Genomic DNA, 17,059 nt, shown 5'->3' with positions numbered 1-17,059 from the left:
TTTTTCTTATTTTATTTTTTCTTATTTTATTTTTTCTTATTTTTTTTTCTTTATTTTTTTTTTTTTATAATTCTTAATTCCTTTAATATTTTCTTTTTATATGAAATAAATGAGTTCTACTATTGATACCACCAGTCAACAGTATTGGCACTCATCCAATGAAGATTATATATCACGAGATCAACCATCCATCATTACAACGAATGAAGAATATAAAGAAGAACAAGTAGATGAAGATGAAATGATATTAGAAGAAGAAGGGTCTTCATCCATGTCATCATCACCTAGTATTCCTGACGAAAATATCAATTTTGATTTGGTATACGCATTACATACTTTTACTGCTACTGTCGAAGGTCAAGCTTCTGTAGTCAAGGGGGATGCCTTGATTTTGATGGAAGATACTAATATTTATTGGTGGCTCGTGGAGGTTCTTAAAACACGTGAAATTGGTTATATTCCAGCAGAAAATATTGAGGTATAGATCATCCCCTTCTTTAAAAAAAAAAAAAAAAGTTCAATTTTTTTTTTATTTTTTATCTTTTTTTTTTTTTTTTTAATAGACACCTTATGAACGATTGGCTAGATTGAATAAACATCGTAATGTTGAAATCACTTCTCCTTCTTCTGATACTACCCTCACTACTTTAGTCTCATCGGAATTCACCGCTTTCACAGCTTCCTCTGCCAAAAAGGTCACTATAGCTTCAAACGATGACTTGGAAAAAATCAACTTTTATGAAGTAGAATCTGATTTGGAAATGGATGACGAATGTATAGAGGATGAAGCAAACTTTCAAAATGCCGAACAAGATATTAGCATCGAACAACAGCAATTACAGCAACAGCAACAACAACAACAACAACAACAACAGCACCAGCACCAGCAATTACAACAACAACAACAACAGCACCAGCAACAACAACAACAATTACAACAACAACAACAGCAAAATACGTGCATCTCTGGTAACTTGGCATCTCTCAACAAACAAACTAATCTTCGAGATGACAGTGACCATATTCAAACTGGAAATCAATTACAACAACAATACCTTTCTCCAGGTCCTTGGAAAAGAGATTCCTCTTCACTGTCATTATCAAGTGATGCTAGTGGGTCCAAACAGCATTCTCATAATTGTGAAACTCATAGTTTACGTGTCTTCGCTGGAAATATTGGTCAAGGTCCATTGTTTCATTCTTTCGATATTATGGCAACTACCACGACTGATGATTTGTTGAAAGAGGTGATCAAACGGTTCAACATTATGGATACTGTGACTGAAGATCAAGAAAGTACTATTGAATATTATATTGCTGTTCAAGGAGCTGATGGTGGTAAGTTGATCTTTTTATACTTTTTATTTTGAACATGGAACTGAATCTTTTTTTTTTTTTTATACAGACGACTATATTCTGGCTTCTCAAGATAAACCATTCTCTATCTTCAAGACATTGACTGCCTCGTTAACAACACCTATGCCCGCTGTATCACAGAACATTTTTCGAAAACCACAAGAAGGAAACGGGACCACACGAAGAAAACGATCAAGTAGTTTTGGAAATCATGAACAAACATCTTATGAAGAGGATTCTGTTATTCGGTTTTATGTACATCGTCGTATCAAACGAGCTCATGAACGACAAGGTCTCGTTTATATTAAGGTGTCTCTCTATCCTGATGAAGCATCTTCTGATTCAACTGTCCCTCTTTTTGATCAACAACAACAACAAAATGGCTCATCAACGTTTTTCTTCAAGAATAAGAAAAAGAAAATGTCCACTACAGCAATCAAGACAGAGATTGATCGAATTGACAAGATCTTACCTGTATCCTATGACTCCTCGGTTGGTACTGTCATCAACACTGCTCTTGAAAAATTCCATGTTCCTGATGCTGAAGCGGATGGTATGCAATCCATGCAAGATTTAAAGGCTCATCCATTAGATGCTCCCTCTCCTTCTCAACATAAAACGACAAAATATGTAATGTCGGTACGAAATGGAAGTGGTCAAGGTAACTATCAAAATGAAATCTTATTTTTTTATTATTATTATTCTTATTCTCTTTTTTTTTTTTTTTTTTTCTTAGAAACTCCTTTGTATGCTACTGATATTATGGCCAATGTTTTACATGATCATCGACAACAAACATCAGAACATATTAGCAGTGATTTACTTTTTATTCTACGACAATGTGACTCATCTGGACGAAAAGCAAGATATCAACCACCCCCACCACTCTCCAGTCTCAATAGATATGATCGAAAAGGTAGTTATTCCTCTATTGGAGGAGCGGCTGGTAATGGATTACCTGAAGAAAGACGACCTAGTATCCTCGACATTCTAATGGATTCTCCTCCTCGATCCGCAGATGATCGGCGCCCAAGTTATAAAGGTAGTCCATTGGCTTCTCCACATAGTTTCAATGGAGATCGACGACGTTCCAATCATAGCTTACTACAACAACAGCATCAAGAACGATCCAACTCTCTGGTACCTTCTATCACTGATTCACATGGTCTTACACCTCCTACACCATCATTCTCTCGATCTCGCCAATCCTCTTGTTCAGTAGCATCTGTCAACCCATCATCGTGTGATCAATCAGTAGATGGATTAGATTCTTCTTCTCATGTTCTTCTTTCTAGTCAAAGTCAAGACAATCTTAGTAGTTCATCTTCCGATAATATGAAAAAACGAAAAGAAGGGTCGTCTTTGAAGCAACAGTTGAAACGATTAGTGGGTTGGGGATCTTCAAATTCATCAAAACAGAAAAAGGTACACGATTTGACAATTTCAACCTCTCCATCTTCTTCACCATCTGTCAAATCCAATCCTCAATCTACTCATCCAACTGTGGGATGCCATTCTGCATTTGTGTCTACTGGCTCCAACTTTTCCTTCAAGGCAGAAGGTTTACAATCCAATATCAGTACAACATCAGCACCAGCAGCTTCTACAGCATTACCGTCTTCACCACCTCCTCCACAACAACAACAACAATCACCTATATCTTGGTATAGTAATAACAGCAATAGTGCTTTACCTTTGTCACCTCTTCCTCCTCCTCCTCTTTCGGCATCCACTACAACACCATTAGAACAATGGCAGCATGTAGATTCTGTGATGATGGTACATGATGCTTCTTATCCCAGTATGAATGGTCAACAACAGCAACAACAACAACAACAAGATGAACCTGCTTCCAATAATTTACTTCCTCCTACCGTACCATTTAAATCAAACAATGACAGTCAAATATCTTCTATCTCAACAGGCACAACAACCACTAGTAGTCATACGGAATCGATTTCTAGATTATCTCTTTCTGATGTACGACCCGAAACTACTTCTCAGCAAGTGGACGACGACCTTACCAGTACAAGTAGTGAAGAGGATGAAGATATACAAAGAAATGATGATGTTAGTGATGATACCGATGATTCAGACGATCAACCAGATGATGGTACTTCTCTTGACAATAATAGTTATAGACCTGTAGAAAAGACATTGATGGAAGATAGTGCTATGTCATTATTTGCAGCATCACAACAACCACAACCACAACAACAACAACAACAACAACAACAACAACAACAACAACAACAACAAGAACAAGATGATGATTTTGATAGTGATCTTTTCTATCTGGTGACACAAGGTGTGGATTATCTCAAAACACGAGAATGCACTAAATGGGAAGATGATCAAAATGGATATCAATATCATCCTTGGAATCGACCACAACCTGGAAGTACAATAAACAATGATACAAAGATCTCAACACCACCACCATGCACAACTCCAAAAGAAGAAGAAGAAGATGATGAAGAAGAAAAGGAAGAAAAAGAAGAAGAAGATAGTACTGAAGTGACAGAAGCACCTATGGTAGAATCATATACTGACAAGGCCATGGTCTCACCTCCTTTATCACCTGCCAATATTCAAGTGAATCGATCTTTCTCTAATAAATCAAATTTCTCTTCTTCATCAGTAAAGAAGGAATCTGTTGTAGATGACGAGGTAAGAAAAAATAATAATAAACGATCTTTTTTTTTTCTGATTTTTTTTTTTTTGTAGGAATTGAAATGGATTGTTAATTCTCATATTTTATTTTGAAATTCATTATACACTCACTCACTCAGAGAATATATACTATACATAGATAGGAAAATCATGTTGTACCATCCTTCTTATTCCCTCACTTATACATAATCAATGATTCATCAGTCACTTTATTATTTTTTATTCAATTCAACCCAATAAAAATATTTGTCTATATTATTTTATTTTATTTTTTATCTTTTTCGATCAAGAGGACATTCTATTTGATGGAAGAAAACGTTTTTTTCACATGCTTCATAAAAGGATATCTTTTTTATTATTATTATTATTGTAAATTAGTTGTTGATATAAAACTCTATGGAATACAATCTATACTAACTACATCAGACCCAAGCCATTCCGATAACCAAGATTTTTCTTGTTCACTGACGAAAATCGTACCATGGTTGATATAATGTTGATGATGATCATCTAACTTGTTGGGAATATATTTGTAGTTGATCATGATACCAAAGGATTCTTGTAAACCTTTATCTACAAAAAAAAAAAAAAAAAAAAAAAAAAAAGTGAGTCCAAAAACGGGAATGATTCCTTTTTTTTTTTTTTTTTTTTTTTTTTTTTTTTACCAGAAATATCACCCATCCATTGTAATTGATGAGCACAAGCACCATTGCGCAGATGAAAATTGGCCACAGGATCTAATGCACCTTTATTTGATCGTTTTTCTTTTAAAATATATCTATCATTGATTTAAAAATATCTGATATTAGTATGATGGTTTCTTTTTTTTTTTTTTTACCTTGCGCATAAACGTAATAATTCAATAGATAAAGGACTTGTTTTTGGCATGTTGAAAAGATTCTTTTGTTGTATAATAAATAAAAAAAAATATGAATGAATGAAATGGATTTTTTTTTATTTTACCTTTTCCCAATGTAAACCACCTAATTGAATAAGACGTTTTTTCAGTTGAGGATGTTCCATCAACCATGATCGAAATCCAGGAATAGGACTGAGGGTAGCAAATGTATCCAAATGAGGGAATGAGTGTTGTAATTGAGAGATGACTTCTCTGATCAAATAATTTCCTAAATGTATTCCACCAAGACCCTTTTGTGTGGTGATGGAATAACAAATAGCATGTCGAAAAGAGTGTGTATGAATAGGTGCATTTAAAAGGGTTTGAATCGAATTGGATAAATCAGATACAAGTGCCACATGAACAAATACCAAAGGTTCATTTGACATTCCTTTCATAAACAAACCATATACTCGTCGATCGGAAGCAAGACGTCTACAAGAAATGAAAAAAAAGAAATCAATTCATATCATATTCTTTTGAGAAAAAAAAAAAAAACCTTTTGATATCTTGAGAACTTGTCACTGCATGAACAGCTTCATATTGGCAAAGCTAAAAATAGAATGAGTTTTAAAAAAAAAAGGATTCCATTTTTGGATTTTTTTTTTTTTTTTTTTTTTTTTTTTTACTTTTTCAATGATTTCCGTAGCAGAAGGTTGCCAAGTGATTCTTTTGATCATAAGAGAAGATCTTTTTTCTTTGATGATTGATTTCAATTTGGATTCCAATGGGGAAAGAGTGGATTGTTGGTTAGGATAATGGTGTAATAAGGATAATAAGGAGGCCCGAAAATCAATTAACCGTTTCATACCACTAGGAAGTTGAGATAGTTGTTGTAAAAATTGTTGAGTGGTCTGAGCATCATTTTTATTGAGATAATCAAGGTATATTAATTGACTTGGCTACAAAAAAAAAAAGATATATATATAAATAAATATATATATAAAAAAAAAAAAAGCTTTATTTCGAACTTTAGAATCATGTTCTTTACCATATCTAGACATTGATATAGATCATAAGAATGAGAAACTAAATGAGTGGTAGTAAAGAGTTGTTGCATAAAATATGGATCGTTAAGTGCACTTTTAGAAGATTGGTCATTAAAGGTGAATGATTGATCTATAAAAAGAGAGATAAATAAGTAAATATATTAATACATGATTAATAGTTACTTTGCAGTAAAGACCAATAAGAAGAAGAAGTAGAGGGTTGAAGAATACGAGAAATCGAATGAGAAGAATAATATCTCCAAGAAATTTGTAAAAAATGTTTTGATAATAATAACTGTTTTTGCATTCAAGAAAGAGTGAAAGAAAAAGAAAAAAGAAAAAAAAAAAAAAGGTACACAAAGAGAGGGGAAAAAAATTAGCATGTGAGATATAAAACAAGCGGAGTCACACATATCGCATAGACAAAAAGAGTGAATATTTTGATGTTCGATGTAATTGACGATCGTTAGAAACATATATTTTATTTAGGGCTATATGATAATATCACAAACAGAAGGAATATATGAAATAAAAGAGAAATAACTACGTAAGGAAAAAAAAAAGTTTTATTGGTTTGGTATTCAAAAATAGATATATGTATAACACAAAAGAAGTGATAAAAAGAATAGAATGATATAGAAATAAAAAAAAAAAAAGAAAAAGAAAAAGATAGATAACAAGAATAAAAACTATAACTATGAAACGGTATGTGAGGCAATGATACGTTGTAATTCCTAATTTTTTTTTATAAGAAAAGATGAGTGATCATAATTTTTTTTTTCATGGAGATAATAATTAAACTTACACGTTCAAGTTCATCTAGACTAGAAAGACTAGCACTTTGTTGTAAATCATCCTTGGGAGGTAATAAACTATTACTATTATTATTATATCCAGCCTTTTCCACAGATTCCAAAAATTGAGTAGCAAATTGAATCAAAGTCTTCAAATCCATATCCGAAACCAAATCACCTTGTGTAGGTTTATTTGTTGTTGCATTCAAAACACGTTGAGTCACCAATTCCCATGCAGATTGTTTCTTATCATTGGCCATCAGGACATATTGCGTTTGATGAGGAGGTAAAGGCTTACTTCTTAAAATCCCATGTGGCAAATACACATCCACGCCTTGATTCACGTTTCGCATGACAGCCAACTTTGGTTGATGAGGATCCAACTGTAAACGAGGTGGGACGGAATCAGTCACCGTTTGTTTCCGATTGTATGTGAGCAATGCGCGTTCCAATCGTCGTAAGATCATTTCCATTTCTGTATCAAGTTGCATCACCGGGATGGGTGTCAAAAGTGGAGATGTGTTGGAGTAAGAACGTTGTGTCTCCATCGATTGTTGTTGTATTTTGACATTGGGTAATGTTTTATCGCTATGATGATTAGATCGTACATTGTGGCGTGATGAACCACCTGATACGCGTCTCAGAACAAATCGTTTTTCTGTCGTATTCTTGGCATGTGTATCATCATGTAGTACTTCTACCAATTTACTATTCATATTTAGATGTTTTTCTATAAAAAGGAAATATGAATCAGACAATTCTCATTTTTTTTTTTAATTTTTTTTTTTTTTTTTTGGTTTTACCAGGTCCTTGACTATTGACAACAATGGTCATACGATATCGAGGAGTAGGTTCTTGTCCAGGTTGTTGTAGTAAATGAAATTTCTCAAGAGCAATATCGATCAAATCTGCCACAGTGGCCACAGCTGACACAGCAATCAATTTATCAATCTGACTTTGTGTTGTTTTTGTTGATCCTGTTGATGTTGTTGATGAGATACCTCCTTTAAGCTTTTTCGATGTTGTTGATGAGTTTGATTTCTTACGTCTCATAGAAAATGAAGTTGTTGAATGATGTTCATGGTTAGTTGTTGTTGCCACTCGTCGCTTGCCATCCTTGGAATCACTATTCCTGCGTTCCCGCTTCGTATCATCATGGTATAAAGAAACTTTCACATACAGTTGTCCATCATTCACCCGTTTGATTCGTTTGTGTAGATAGAATCGTATTGCATCTTCCCCGTACTTGGTTCCTGTTCGTTTGTTGCTATTGTTAGTAGGAGATCCAATGCGTCCAAATTCCATATTGGTGATTTGTTGTTGAATATTGGATAATGATGGCATAGGTGTTGTCAAATGTGCATTCAATGATTGATAAATCATCAACGGTTTATCTTGTGGTAATAAAGTAAGTTCATCTATGAAGATTCATATGATAATAAAAAAAAAAAAGAATTAGAATTTATATTATCTCCTTTTTTTTTTTTTTTACTTACCTCCATCAATGGGTTTGACCGATAAATAATATTCTACTCCACTACTAGAATGCTGAGGAGAATATTGAGATGGTGAATGAGTAGAAGATCGTTTCCCACGAGATTTGCCTTCGATTTGAGAAATATGAAAGCGATCCATAGCCAATCTTAAAAGACTTTCTGCATTTGTATGATCGTAAACCAGGACAGAATTGTAAGTGGCGTTCACATTGATATTTCCTGCATATACACGCAAAACAGTAGCTGAAGGATCCATGGTTGATGTGTTGGTAGATATTGAATGATGATGTTGTAGTTCATCTGAGATAGTGGACGAATTGGTGGAACCATGATCCGAGGATGATGATGTATCTTGAGCACCTCCCGATAATAATGAATTCTTTTTCGGTTCTTGTCGTTTTCCTCTAGCAAATAGGCGTAAGAAGGAGCCACCAGATTTCTTGTTGTCTTTTTCATCTTTGGGTGAGGTCAAGGGTGAAGTGATACTAGAAATGGTGGATGCAGGAGTACTGTTGTTGCTTGGGGGTGTGGTTGGTAGTACTGAAATCAAAGGAGTTGTTGGCAAACCTTGTTTTTTGTTGTTGTTGTTGTTGTTGTTGTTGTTGTTGTTGTTGGATTGAGTGCTTGTTGTTGTCTTGTTGGTTGTGCCGAAATCAGAGATTTCTGTATTTGGATCTGTTATTCGAAGTCCATGAATTTCTTCTTCAGTAGCCACATTTTCTTGTTCGTCGTCACTAGGATGATCTATTTCAGTGTCGCTGATCTGTTGTGGATCATCATCCCTGTCGCTAGCCAACATAGTACTTTGACTATCATCATCCATCATATCGTCTTCCCATTCTTCATAGGTTTCCTCCAATTCTTCGTCATCATCACCCAATAGAATAATATGTGATTGATAATAAATATCTTTGGACATGGTGACATGTTTTCGTTGTTTGCTAATAATATCTTTTCCTGTTGTTGTTGTTGTTGTTGTTGTTGTTGCTACTGGTGTATCATCTATCGTAGATATATAGTGAGTTGCTTGTTGAATAGCTGTCACCTGTTTTCAAAAAAAAAAAAAATTCAAGACATCGAATTTAAAAATATAAAAAGATCATACCTCAACATTTCGATGTTTATTGAGACGAGCTAAACGTTCAAAGGGAGTCTAAATAAAAACAAAAAAAAAGAAGGTAAAAAGATGAAATGTTGAATATTATGAAACTTACTTCAATATTTTCAGCAGGAATATAACCGACTTCATTTGTTTTCAAGACCTTGACGAGCCACCAATAAGAGTTACTATCATCCAATAAAGTAAGAGAATCACCTTTCAAAACTGAGGCTTGACCTTCCACTGTGGCTTCAAATGTATGCAAAGTATAGACCAAATCAAAATCAATGTTTTCGTCAGGTATACTGGGAGAGGAAGTAAAAGTTGAACTATCGTCATCTTCACCAGCAATGGCTGTTTCTTCGTCTTCTTCGTCATCGTCGTCGTCGTCGTCTAGTTCATCTTCTTCGTCTTCATCTAAAACGTCGTCCTCTTCCATTTCTTCGGTTTCCTTTTGTTTGGTATCATCATTGTCGTTATTATAATGATCATCGTAGACTACACCCTTTCGATGTGATCCATCTTCTTCTCGAATAGTGCTTGTGTTGATAGAAGGTTGCCAACGTCCGTGCAGTCGATTTAAATGAGTATTCACAAGTAGAGGACTGGTCATGATGTGTTACTGATGTTAGATGATATAAGTAATAAAAGTACAAAATAAAACAATAGGAGGAATCCAAAAAAAAAAAAAAAAGGAATCAAACAAGATAACAAATAATGTATATAGTCAACGATAAAAAAAAAAAAAAAAAAGAAAGAAGGAAAGAAAGAAAAGGGAACAAGAAGGAAAAAAAAAGGTATAAAGGATAAAGAAAAAAAAAAAGGGTAATATATATATATATATATAACCAGTGGCGTTTTCAAAAAAAAAAAATTGACAAAGAGAACAAAAAAAAAAAAAAAAAAAAGAGTGGATGCCCCGAGTGTCTTTTCATATCCATTTTTGAAAAAAAGACTCATCACGGTTACACTGTTAGTTATCCAATACCATTTTAAATTGACGTTGTGTTCCCAGTAGGCTTTGAATCAAATACATCTAATTTTGCATCATGCAATAAACAAATATAAAAAATAAAAAATGATAATTTTTTTTTATTATTATTATTATTATTGATGATAAATAAATACACTAACTTAAAAGTCTAAAATTGGAGAACATAGGTTGAATAAAAGGAGTCAATTTCGGTCGTTGTTGTGCAATCAATAGTAATTCACGTTCATAAGGCATAAAATAAATATGACTTTTTGGATCTTTGGATAATTGTCGTAATAAATGAGCTGCTACCAAAGATATACCACGTATTGGTGATGTATCTATAGGTGATATGGTTGATTGTGGTGATGATGATTGTGGTTGTTGTGTAGAAGATAATGATAATGATGCTAATGTAGGTACCATTTCAGCTGAAGAAGTTTGTTGTTGATCATCACCAAAATGTTTTCGTAAATGTGCTGCAATATCCAATTTGTCATTAAAAGGTTCTGCTTGTTCACAATCTGTCCACATACAAATATCATCACTGGATTCCATATGATCTTGTAAAATATGTCGTTGTAATAAAATTTCATCTTGAAAAGTTTGAGAACAATCAGTCCATTGACATAATACATCAGCACCTATCAAAAATAAAAATAAAAATAAAAATGAATCAAAGGAATATTGATATAAACACCTTGTTTTTTTTTTTTATTTATTTTGATCTTACCATCCTGTAAGATAGATATTTTAATTTTAATACCACGAACATAAGTTCCTTCTAATACTGGTCCTGTATTAAGTGATTCTTGTCCATTTGAACCTTCTGCAGGGGATGCCGATGATCTTGGGAAAGCAATCTTCAATACTGTATAAAAATCTTTCACTTTTAAAGCTCGTTCATGACCAAATCGAATTTCATATAATAAATACATATCATCCAAAGAAAGCACACTACTTGGATCCGCCAATTCAAACTTGTCTTTCAACCTACAAAAAAAAAAAAAATGAATCATCATAGAACCAAAAAAAGATAGACACTCTAAACAAATTATATATATGATTTCATTTACCATCCTAAACACCGATAAGGTTCATCTAATTCTTGATAACTTGCCAAATTAGGAACACAAGGAACATCACCATGAGTGGCAAAAGGCATTGAAGGAGAAGAAGAAGCTGATAATAAAAGATCACCACCAGGCGAATGAACAGAATCAGAATGTACGGAACCATGACGAGAGGAAGAGACAGAGCCATTTTCCTCTTGATTTTCATCTTCTTCCTTGATCAATTGAGGCTTGAAAAACTTTGATTTTGCCATGAGAAGAGAGACCAAAATACCAATATCAGCACCAGAATGAGCGGTAAGAATCTGTAATCTGAAAGAGTTGGAAATCCGCGTATATTGATAGAGATATTCAAGGGCCGCACCAATCACTTCTTCATCATTTACCACCAAAAGTTGAAGAATACGATCCGCTGTTTGAGCGGATCCAGGAATCAATGCTGTTTGATTATTCTTGTTCAGGGACAATAAAGTAAGGACACGCATGGAGCCCAGGAGTACATGTCGTTCATTGGCATAAACCAAACTTGCAAGACATAATATATAATTGTCTGAAGGTCCAATATCAATATAAGTAGCCACATTTTCCAGAACATCGATACAATGAGTATAGTGAGATGATGATAACACCAGGTTTTTGATCATCATTTGCTTCAATTGAGTGCTGTTCGCCAGTAACCGTGCATTTTCTTCAATGAATGAGAAATTGCGTAAAATATGCAAGATTTGTAAAGTGTGTTCCATCATACATTCTGCTTCGTCGCTTTGTTGTAACGAGACTTCAGCAATTTTCAGTAAAAGATCCAAAAGTGAAGGATTGCGATCCAGTCGTAGTTCTTCGGGACATTCAAAAGAAATGGTCACCATATTTTTCAATGCCCATTCTATTTGACTATGAGTTCCATATTGTAATGCTGCCAGAATACGCTGTTTGGTATTACTATCGAATGAAGTATGCACTATATAAACAAAGGAGTTTTTTTGTTAAGTACAACATAAATATGCAAATAATATAAATATATATTTACCAGGAGCATCTTCTTTGGAATGAACATGATAAGATGGTTGATTTTGATGATGAAGTTCAGAAATGGAACATTGATGAGGTTCACTGACAATATCTCGATCAGAAGGTGGTACAAATTGTGAAGTCAATTCGGCAAAAATATCAGGTGTAAAAGGTTGGTCATGTACAGACATACAATTTTCCGGATGAGGTAAAGGATATATGATACTGTTGGGTTGATGAGGTTGAATTGATCTTTTTTGTTGTTGTTGTTGTTGTTGTTGTTGTTGTGGAGGATGATAATGTATATGATGATGATGATGATGATTAACTACAGGATACTGTTGTCTTGCTCGTCCGCGTGTCTTTTTAAATGATTTCCCTGCCAAGGTCGAAGCTTTGTGGGCATCCTGATAATACATGTAAACACATATGCATTAGATATATTTTCATTATTTATTATAAAAAAAAAAAAAAAACTTACAGGTCCTAATAATTCAGCAGGTGGAATCCATTCTTTGCCCCAAATCTTTTCGTCTTCCCAACCAATCTGTATCAAAAAAAAAAAAAAAAAAAAAAAAAAAAAAAAAAAACGGAACAGTTAAACCCAACTTCTTATATATAGCTAAAATATATTTTTCACTGAATTCAACTTTACCAAATTCCGTATATATAAGCCTTTCAGTATATAAGCACTATTTGTACAAGTAGGAGGGAAATTGAAGGCATCACCTATCTGTTTCCAGGTACGGTTCTTAGTTACCTAAGTGAGAAATAAAGAATGATCATTTAGAATCAAAAAGATATCATGAGTATAATTAGTTGTTTTGTTATCAACTTTACTTGATCAAATCCACCAGCTTCTTGAACTTTTTGGAATAGTTTATACAGATCCACTTTTTTCCCACCAAGAACAGGTTCAGCTTGAAGAGTTGTACTAAGAAAAAGTATAATTATGGTTAAAACGCATTTTTAAAAAAAAAAAAAAATAACAACATTGTTGATTTCCTTACCCTTTTGATATATGAAATTGCTTCAGATCATGAACAAACTGTAAATATTCACTAGTACGTTCAATGTCATCCACCGTCAACTTTGACATTATTTTTGATTTGTTATTCAATAATTGCAACAAAGAAAAAAATAAATAAATGTTGTAATATTATAAAGAAAACAAAAAAAAAAAAAAAAAAAAAAAAAAAAAAAAGTGGAAAGAGGAAAAAAGGGAAAACTGGCACAGTGTGGCAAGAGCGCACGGGTTTTTTCCCCATCAGTTGTTCGGATATTGAAATGTGTAGATTTCGATCAGGTATCATTATCACTATAGCAAAAAATCCAATAGCAGATCATACAACAGATATTACGATACTGTTTTTTTTTTCGTTAAGAATTGGCGAAGAGGAATAGATGATTTGCGCAAGTTCAATAACATGGTTTGCAGGTGATAAAAAGGGTGATTTGCATTGTATTGATTGTACTAAAAAAGAGAATATACAAAAATGAATAGAAAGAGAAATATATGAATTCTTTCTTTTTTCTTTATCAGTCATCGTATGATGATGATTGATTTTTATTGATGATAGAAAAGAGAAACAATGAGAGAAATTGACTTGTTTTTTTTTTTTTCTATGATAGATTGGTTCTTTTCCACGAGGATGCTAAGAAGAAAAGGGGGAATGTGAATTTTTTTCTTTTTTATCAGATAATGATTGTTTTTCATTTATTATAGGAAAATAGTGATGAGAAATAATACAAAAAAAGAACAGGTTTTGCTATTGAGAAGAATCAAATTATTGATTTAGCTATGATCATTAAGAAAACTATAGTAAAGAAATAAGAAAGTCTTTATTGATGTCATTAATTATCAATCATCCGTAATATAAAAAAAAAAGGGTACCCGCAAGTATACTCAAAACCCAATACAAACAAATCTCTAATCAAACGCAGAAAAAGAAAAAATCAACGCACTTTACATGGAAAAGACCAGTAGTTCTAATTTTCAAATAATAAACTACAAAAATACAGGTATTTATCCAATAGATGAATGGATGAATGATTATTGAATAGATGGGAGCGGAGGATAAGAAGAAAAAGGCATTGACGATCTTGGAATAATAGTTTTATTCGATAAGAGTTAAAATAAATAAATTTAGAAATAATATATATATATATATATATATAAATGTTGATATCATGTTTTTTTTGATTCGGTTGTTTCTTACTAAAGTGACTTCAAAAGATATCTTTATATATATGTGTATATGTATATATATGTTAGGTGTGTGGATTGAGCTCGATCAAATATGATTGGATACGCGTCAGGAGATGAAATAGAAAAAGAGTCGACTTTTTTTTTTTTTTTTATTCTTTTTCTATTCTCTTTTCCTTTTTCTTCCCACTTTTTTTTTGTTTTTTATTCTTTCTCTACCATCTTCTTATTTTTACTTACTTACTTGCTTACTTATATACTCTCTCTTCTTTTTTTTTTTTTTATCTACTTCTATCATTTATCTTTTTCTTCTTTTTTCCATCTTGAAACTTTCATAGGTAATATAAAATAGAAAAAAACATCTAAACACATCTAGTTTCCTTTTCTTTGCTGGTGATTATGAGAAGAAAATCCTTTTTATTAAAACATCTTTTTATATTCTTTTAACTCTATTTCTTTGTTTAATATTGGTTTTAGGTATCGTACTTGATTCTCACACGCACTACAAAAAAAAAAAAGAAATTACATTTCTATAAAGAAAACCTCCTATTTTTCCCTAGTTTTGGTTGATTCCTTTTTATTTGGTTTATACTTTCTATATATATATTATGGCACATGGTCCTATGAGTGGATTGAAGATCACAGGTAATAATGACCTATATATATTTATATATATATTGACGCGTTTTATTTTAGGTGAACCTGATCCTCACAAGGTGCTTAAGGTGGCTGCAAAGGATGGTCGAACGGACGAAGATATTCACCTTCATTATTCAAATTACAAGGTTGCAGGAAACGGCTCTTTCGGTGTTGTCTATCAAGCTAAACTTTTACGTACGGGTGAAGATGTGGCTATTAAAAAGGTTTTACAAGATCGAAGATTCAAGGTAACAATATTTTTTTTTAAAAAAAAAAAAAAAAAAAAAAAAAAAAAAAAAGAGGTATGAAAAGATATTTTTAACTTTTATGTATATATAATAGAATCGTGAATTACAAATCATGCGTAGTGTCTGGCATCCAAACGTTGTGGCATTAAAGGCATTCTTTTATAGTAATGGAGATGGAAAGGTAATGATGAATGGCAAGTGTATCTGATCATTTGATTTTAACTTCTTTTTTTTAAATTCTATTTGTATATTGCAGAAGGATGAAGTTTATCTCAATTTAGTATTGGAATATGTTCCTGAAACTGTATATCGTGCAACTCGACAATATGCCAAAGCAAAACAGCCAATGCCAATTCTTTATGTCAAATTATATACCTATCAACTTTTACGTTCTTTGGCTTATATTCATTCTCTTGGTATTTGTCATCGTGATATTAAACCACAAAACTTATTATTGGATCCTTCTTCGGGTATTTTGAAATTATGTGATTTTGGAAGGTAAAATAAATAATAATAAGAAAACAAAAAAAAAAAAAAAAAAAAAAAAAAAAGAGAGATTAATATTTTTTTTTCTTCTTTTGTTAGTGCCAAAGCTCTTGTTCCAGGTGAACCCAATGTATCTTATATTTGCTCTCGTTATTATCGTGCACCTGAATTGATCTTTGGCGCTACAACTTATACAGTGGCAATTGATATTTGGTCAGCTGGTTGTGTAATGGCGGAACTTATGTTATGTCAACCATTGTTTCCTGGCGAAAGTGGTATTGATCAATTGGTAGAAATCATCAAGGTTTTAGGCACACCAACAAAAGAACAATTACTGGCCATGAATCCTAATTATACTGAACATCGATTTCCTCAAATCAATTCACATCCATTCTCAAAGGTAAATATAGTTTGTTTGTTTTTTTTTAAGACATTGATGGTTTAACTCTTTTTTTTTTTTTTTTTGTCATAGGTGTTTCGATCTAGAACTCCACCTGAAGCCATTGAATTCATTGATTTATTACTTAGATATACACCATCAAGTCGATTATCTGCTATTGATGCTATGGCTCATTCTTTCTTTGACGAATTACGAGATCCAAACACCAAACTCAATCAAGATAAACCATTACCTCCTTTATTCAATTTCACAGAACATGGTAAAATAAAAAAAAAGAGAAACAATAAATGGGAATAATATAAATCTAATTGTTTATAAATATATAGAACTATCGATAAAACCAGAACTGAACCGAAAATTGGTCCCTCCTCATTGTGAAAATGAATTATTGACTCGTGGTATTGATATTCATCATTTTCAACCTTTATCTTTGGACGATATCAAACGTAGAACAATTGTCAATTGATTTCTTATATAAGTTTGGGATGTAGATAGTTTAGTCTTTTCTTTTATATATATATATATATATATAATTTTTTTTACCCCATTATTTACTTCCTTGTTCGTTATTCTATACATCTATTTGTATGTATATTATATACATCATATTTGTTATTGCTTTTTGACTTGTATCATCTTTTATCCTTTTTTTTTTTTTTTTTTTGATTCTAACACTGGAAATAAAAAAATTCAATGGTGCCACAAAAATAATGATGATAAA

The 17,059-nt window shown here is 32.5% G+C and overlaps 6 protein-coding genes across 6 annotated transcripts; 2 read left to right on the top strand and 4 right to left on the bottom strand.

Annotated features, from left to right (window-relative positions):
- Positions 1–48: 48 nt before the first annotated feature.
- BX664DRAFT_385209 (uncharacterized protein) lies at positions 49–4,341 on the top strand. The gene is made up of 6 exons (XM_051549231.1): positions 49–478; positions 564–774; positions 1,066–1,338; positions 1,406–2,017; positions 2,093–4,026; positions 4,084–4,341. The coding sequence occupies exons 1-6, from the start codon at positions 110–112 to the stop codon at positions 4,120–4,122; spliced, it is 3,438 nt and encodes a 1,145-aa protein (XP_051402312.1). The 5' UTR covers positions 49–109; the 3' UTR covers positions 4,123–4,341.
- Positions 4,342–4,359: 18 nt separating this feature from the next.
- On the bottom strand, positions 4,360–6,267 carry BX664DRAFT_330761 (malonyl-CoA decarboxylase-domain-containing protein). Its single transcript, XM_051545027.1, has 8 exons — positions 6,100–6,267; positions 5,919–6,046; positions 5,557–5,829; positions 5,427–5,479; positions 4,993–5,362; positions 4,868–4,929; positions 4,695–4,807; positions 4,360–4,602 (listed from the first exon to the last, which is right to left on the bottom strand). The coding sequence occupies exons 1-8, from the start codon at positions 6,221–6,223 to the stop codon at positions 4,424–4,426; spliced, it is 1,302 nt and encodes a 433-aa protein (XP_051402311.1). The 5' UTR covers positions 6,224–6,267; the 3' UTR covers positions 4,360–4,423.
- Positions 6,268–6,627: 360 nt separating this feature from the next.
- Positions 6,628–7,481, bottom strand: BX664DRAFT_115571 (uncharacterized protein). Its single transcript, XM_051539737.1, has one exon. It carries the CDS (start codon positions 7,424–7,426, stop codon positions 6,662–6,664), a length of 765 nt encoding a protein of 254 aa, XP_051402310.1. The 5' UTR covers positions 7,427–7,481; the 3' UTR covers positions 6,628–6,661.
- BX664DRAFT_259630 (uncharacterized protein) lies at positions 7,461–9,744 on the bottom strand (the record flags this gene model as incomplete). Its single annotated transcript, XM_051540595.1, has 6 exons — positions 7,461–7,661; positions 7,812–8,128; positions 8,207–8,449; positions 8,942–9,251; positions 9,312–9,359; positions 9,421–9,744. 6 exons carry the CDS (start codon positions 9,742–9,744, stop codon positions 7,461–7,463), a joined length of 1,443 nt encoding a protein of 480 aa, XP_051402309.1.
- A 629-nt stretch (positions 9,745–10,373) lies between these two features.
- Positions 10,374–13,541, bottom strand: BX664DRAFT_330754 (uncharacterized protein). Its single transcript, XM_051545026.1, has 8 exons — positions 13,370–13,541; positions 13,200–13,293; positions 13,015–13,119; positions 12,841–12,906; positions 12,379–12,766; positions 11,355–12,309; positions 11,012–11,271; positions 10,374–10,922 (listed from the first exon to the last, which is right to left on the bottom strand). Exons 1-8 carry the CDS (start codon positions 13,456–13,458, stop codon positions 10,435–10,437), a joined length of 2,445 nt encoding a protein of 814 aa, XP_051402308.1. The 5' UTR covers positions 13,459–13,541; the 3' UTR covers positions 10,374–10,434.
- A 1,632-nt stretch (positions 13,542–15,173) lies between these two features.
- BX664DRAFT_261011 (kinase-like domain-containing protein) lies at positions 15,174–16,804 on the top strand (the record flags this gene model as incomplete). Its single annotated transcript, XM_051540656.1, has 7 exons — positions 15,174–15,210; positions 15,262–15,452; positions 15,547–15,633; positions 15,709–15,950; positions 16,038–16,338; positions 16,411–16,597; positions 16,665–16,804. 7 exons carry the CDS (start codon positions 15,174–15,176, stop codon positions 16,802–16,804), a joined length of 1,185 nt encoding a protein of 394 aa, XP_051402307.1.
- Positions 16,805–17,059: the final 255 nt, after the last annotated feature.

Source organism: Halteromyces radiatus (genome assembly GCF_025201355.1).
Source record: "Halteromyces radiatus strain CBS 162.75 chromosome Unknown BX664scaffold_3, whole genome shotgun sequence".
Classification (NCBI taxonomy): domain Eukaryota; kingdom Fungi; phylum Mucoromycota; class Mucoromycetes; order Mucorales; family Cunninghamellaceae; genus Halteromyces; species Halteromyces radiatus.
This window is presented reverse-complemented; position numbering and strand designations above follow the sequence as displayed.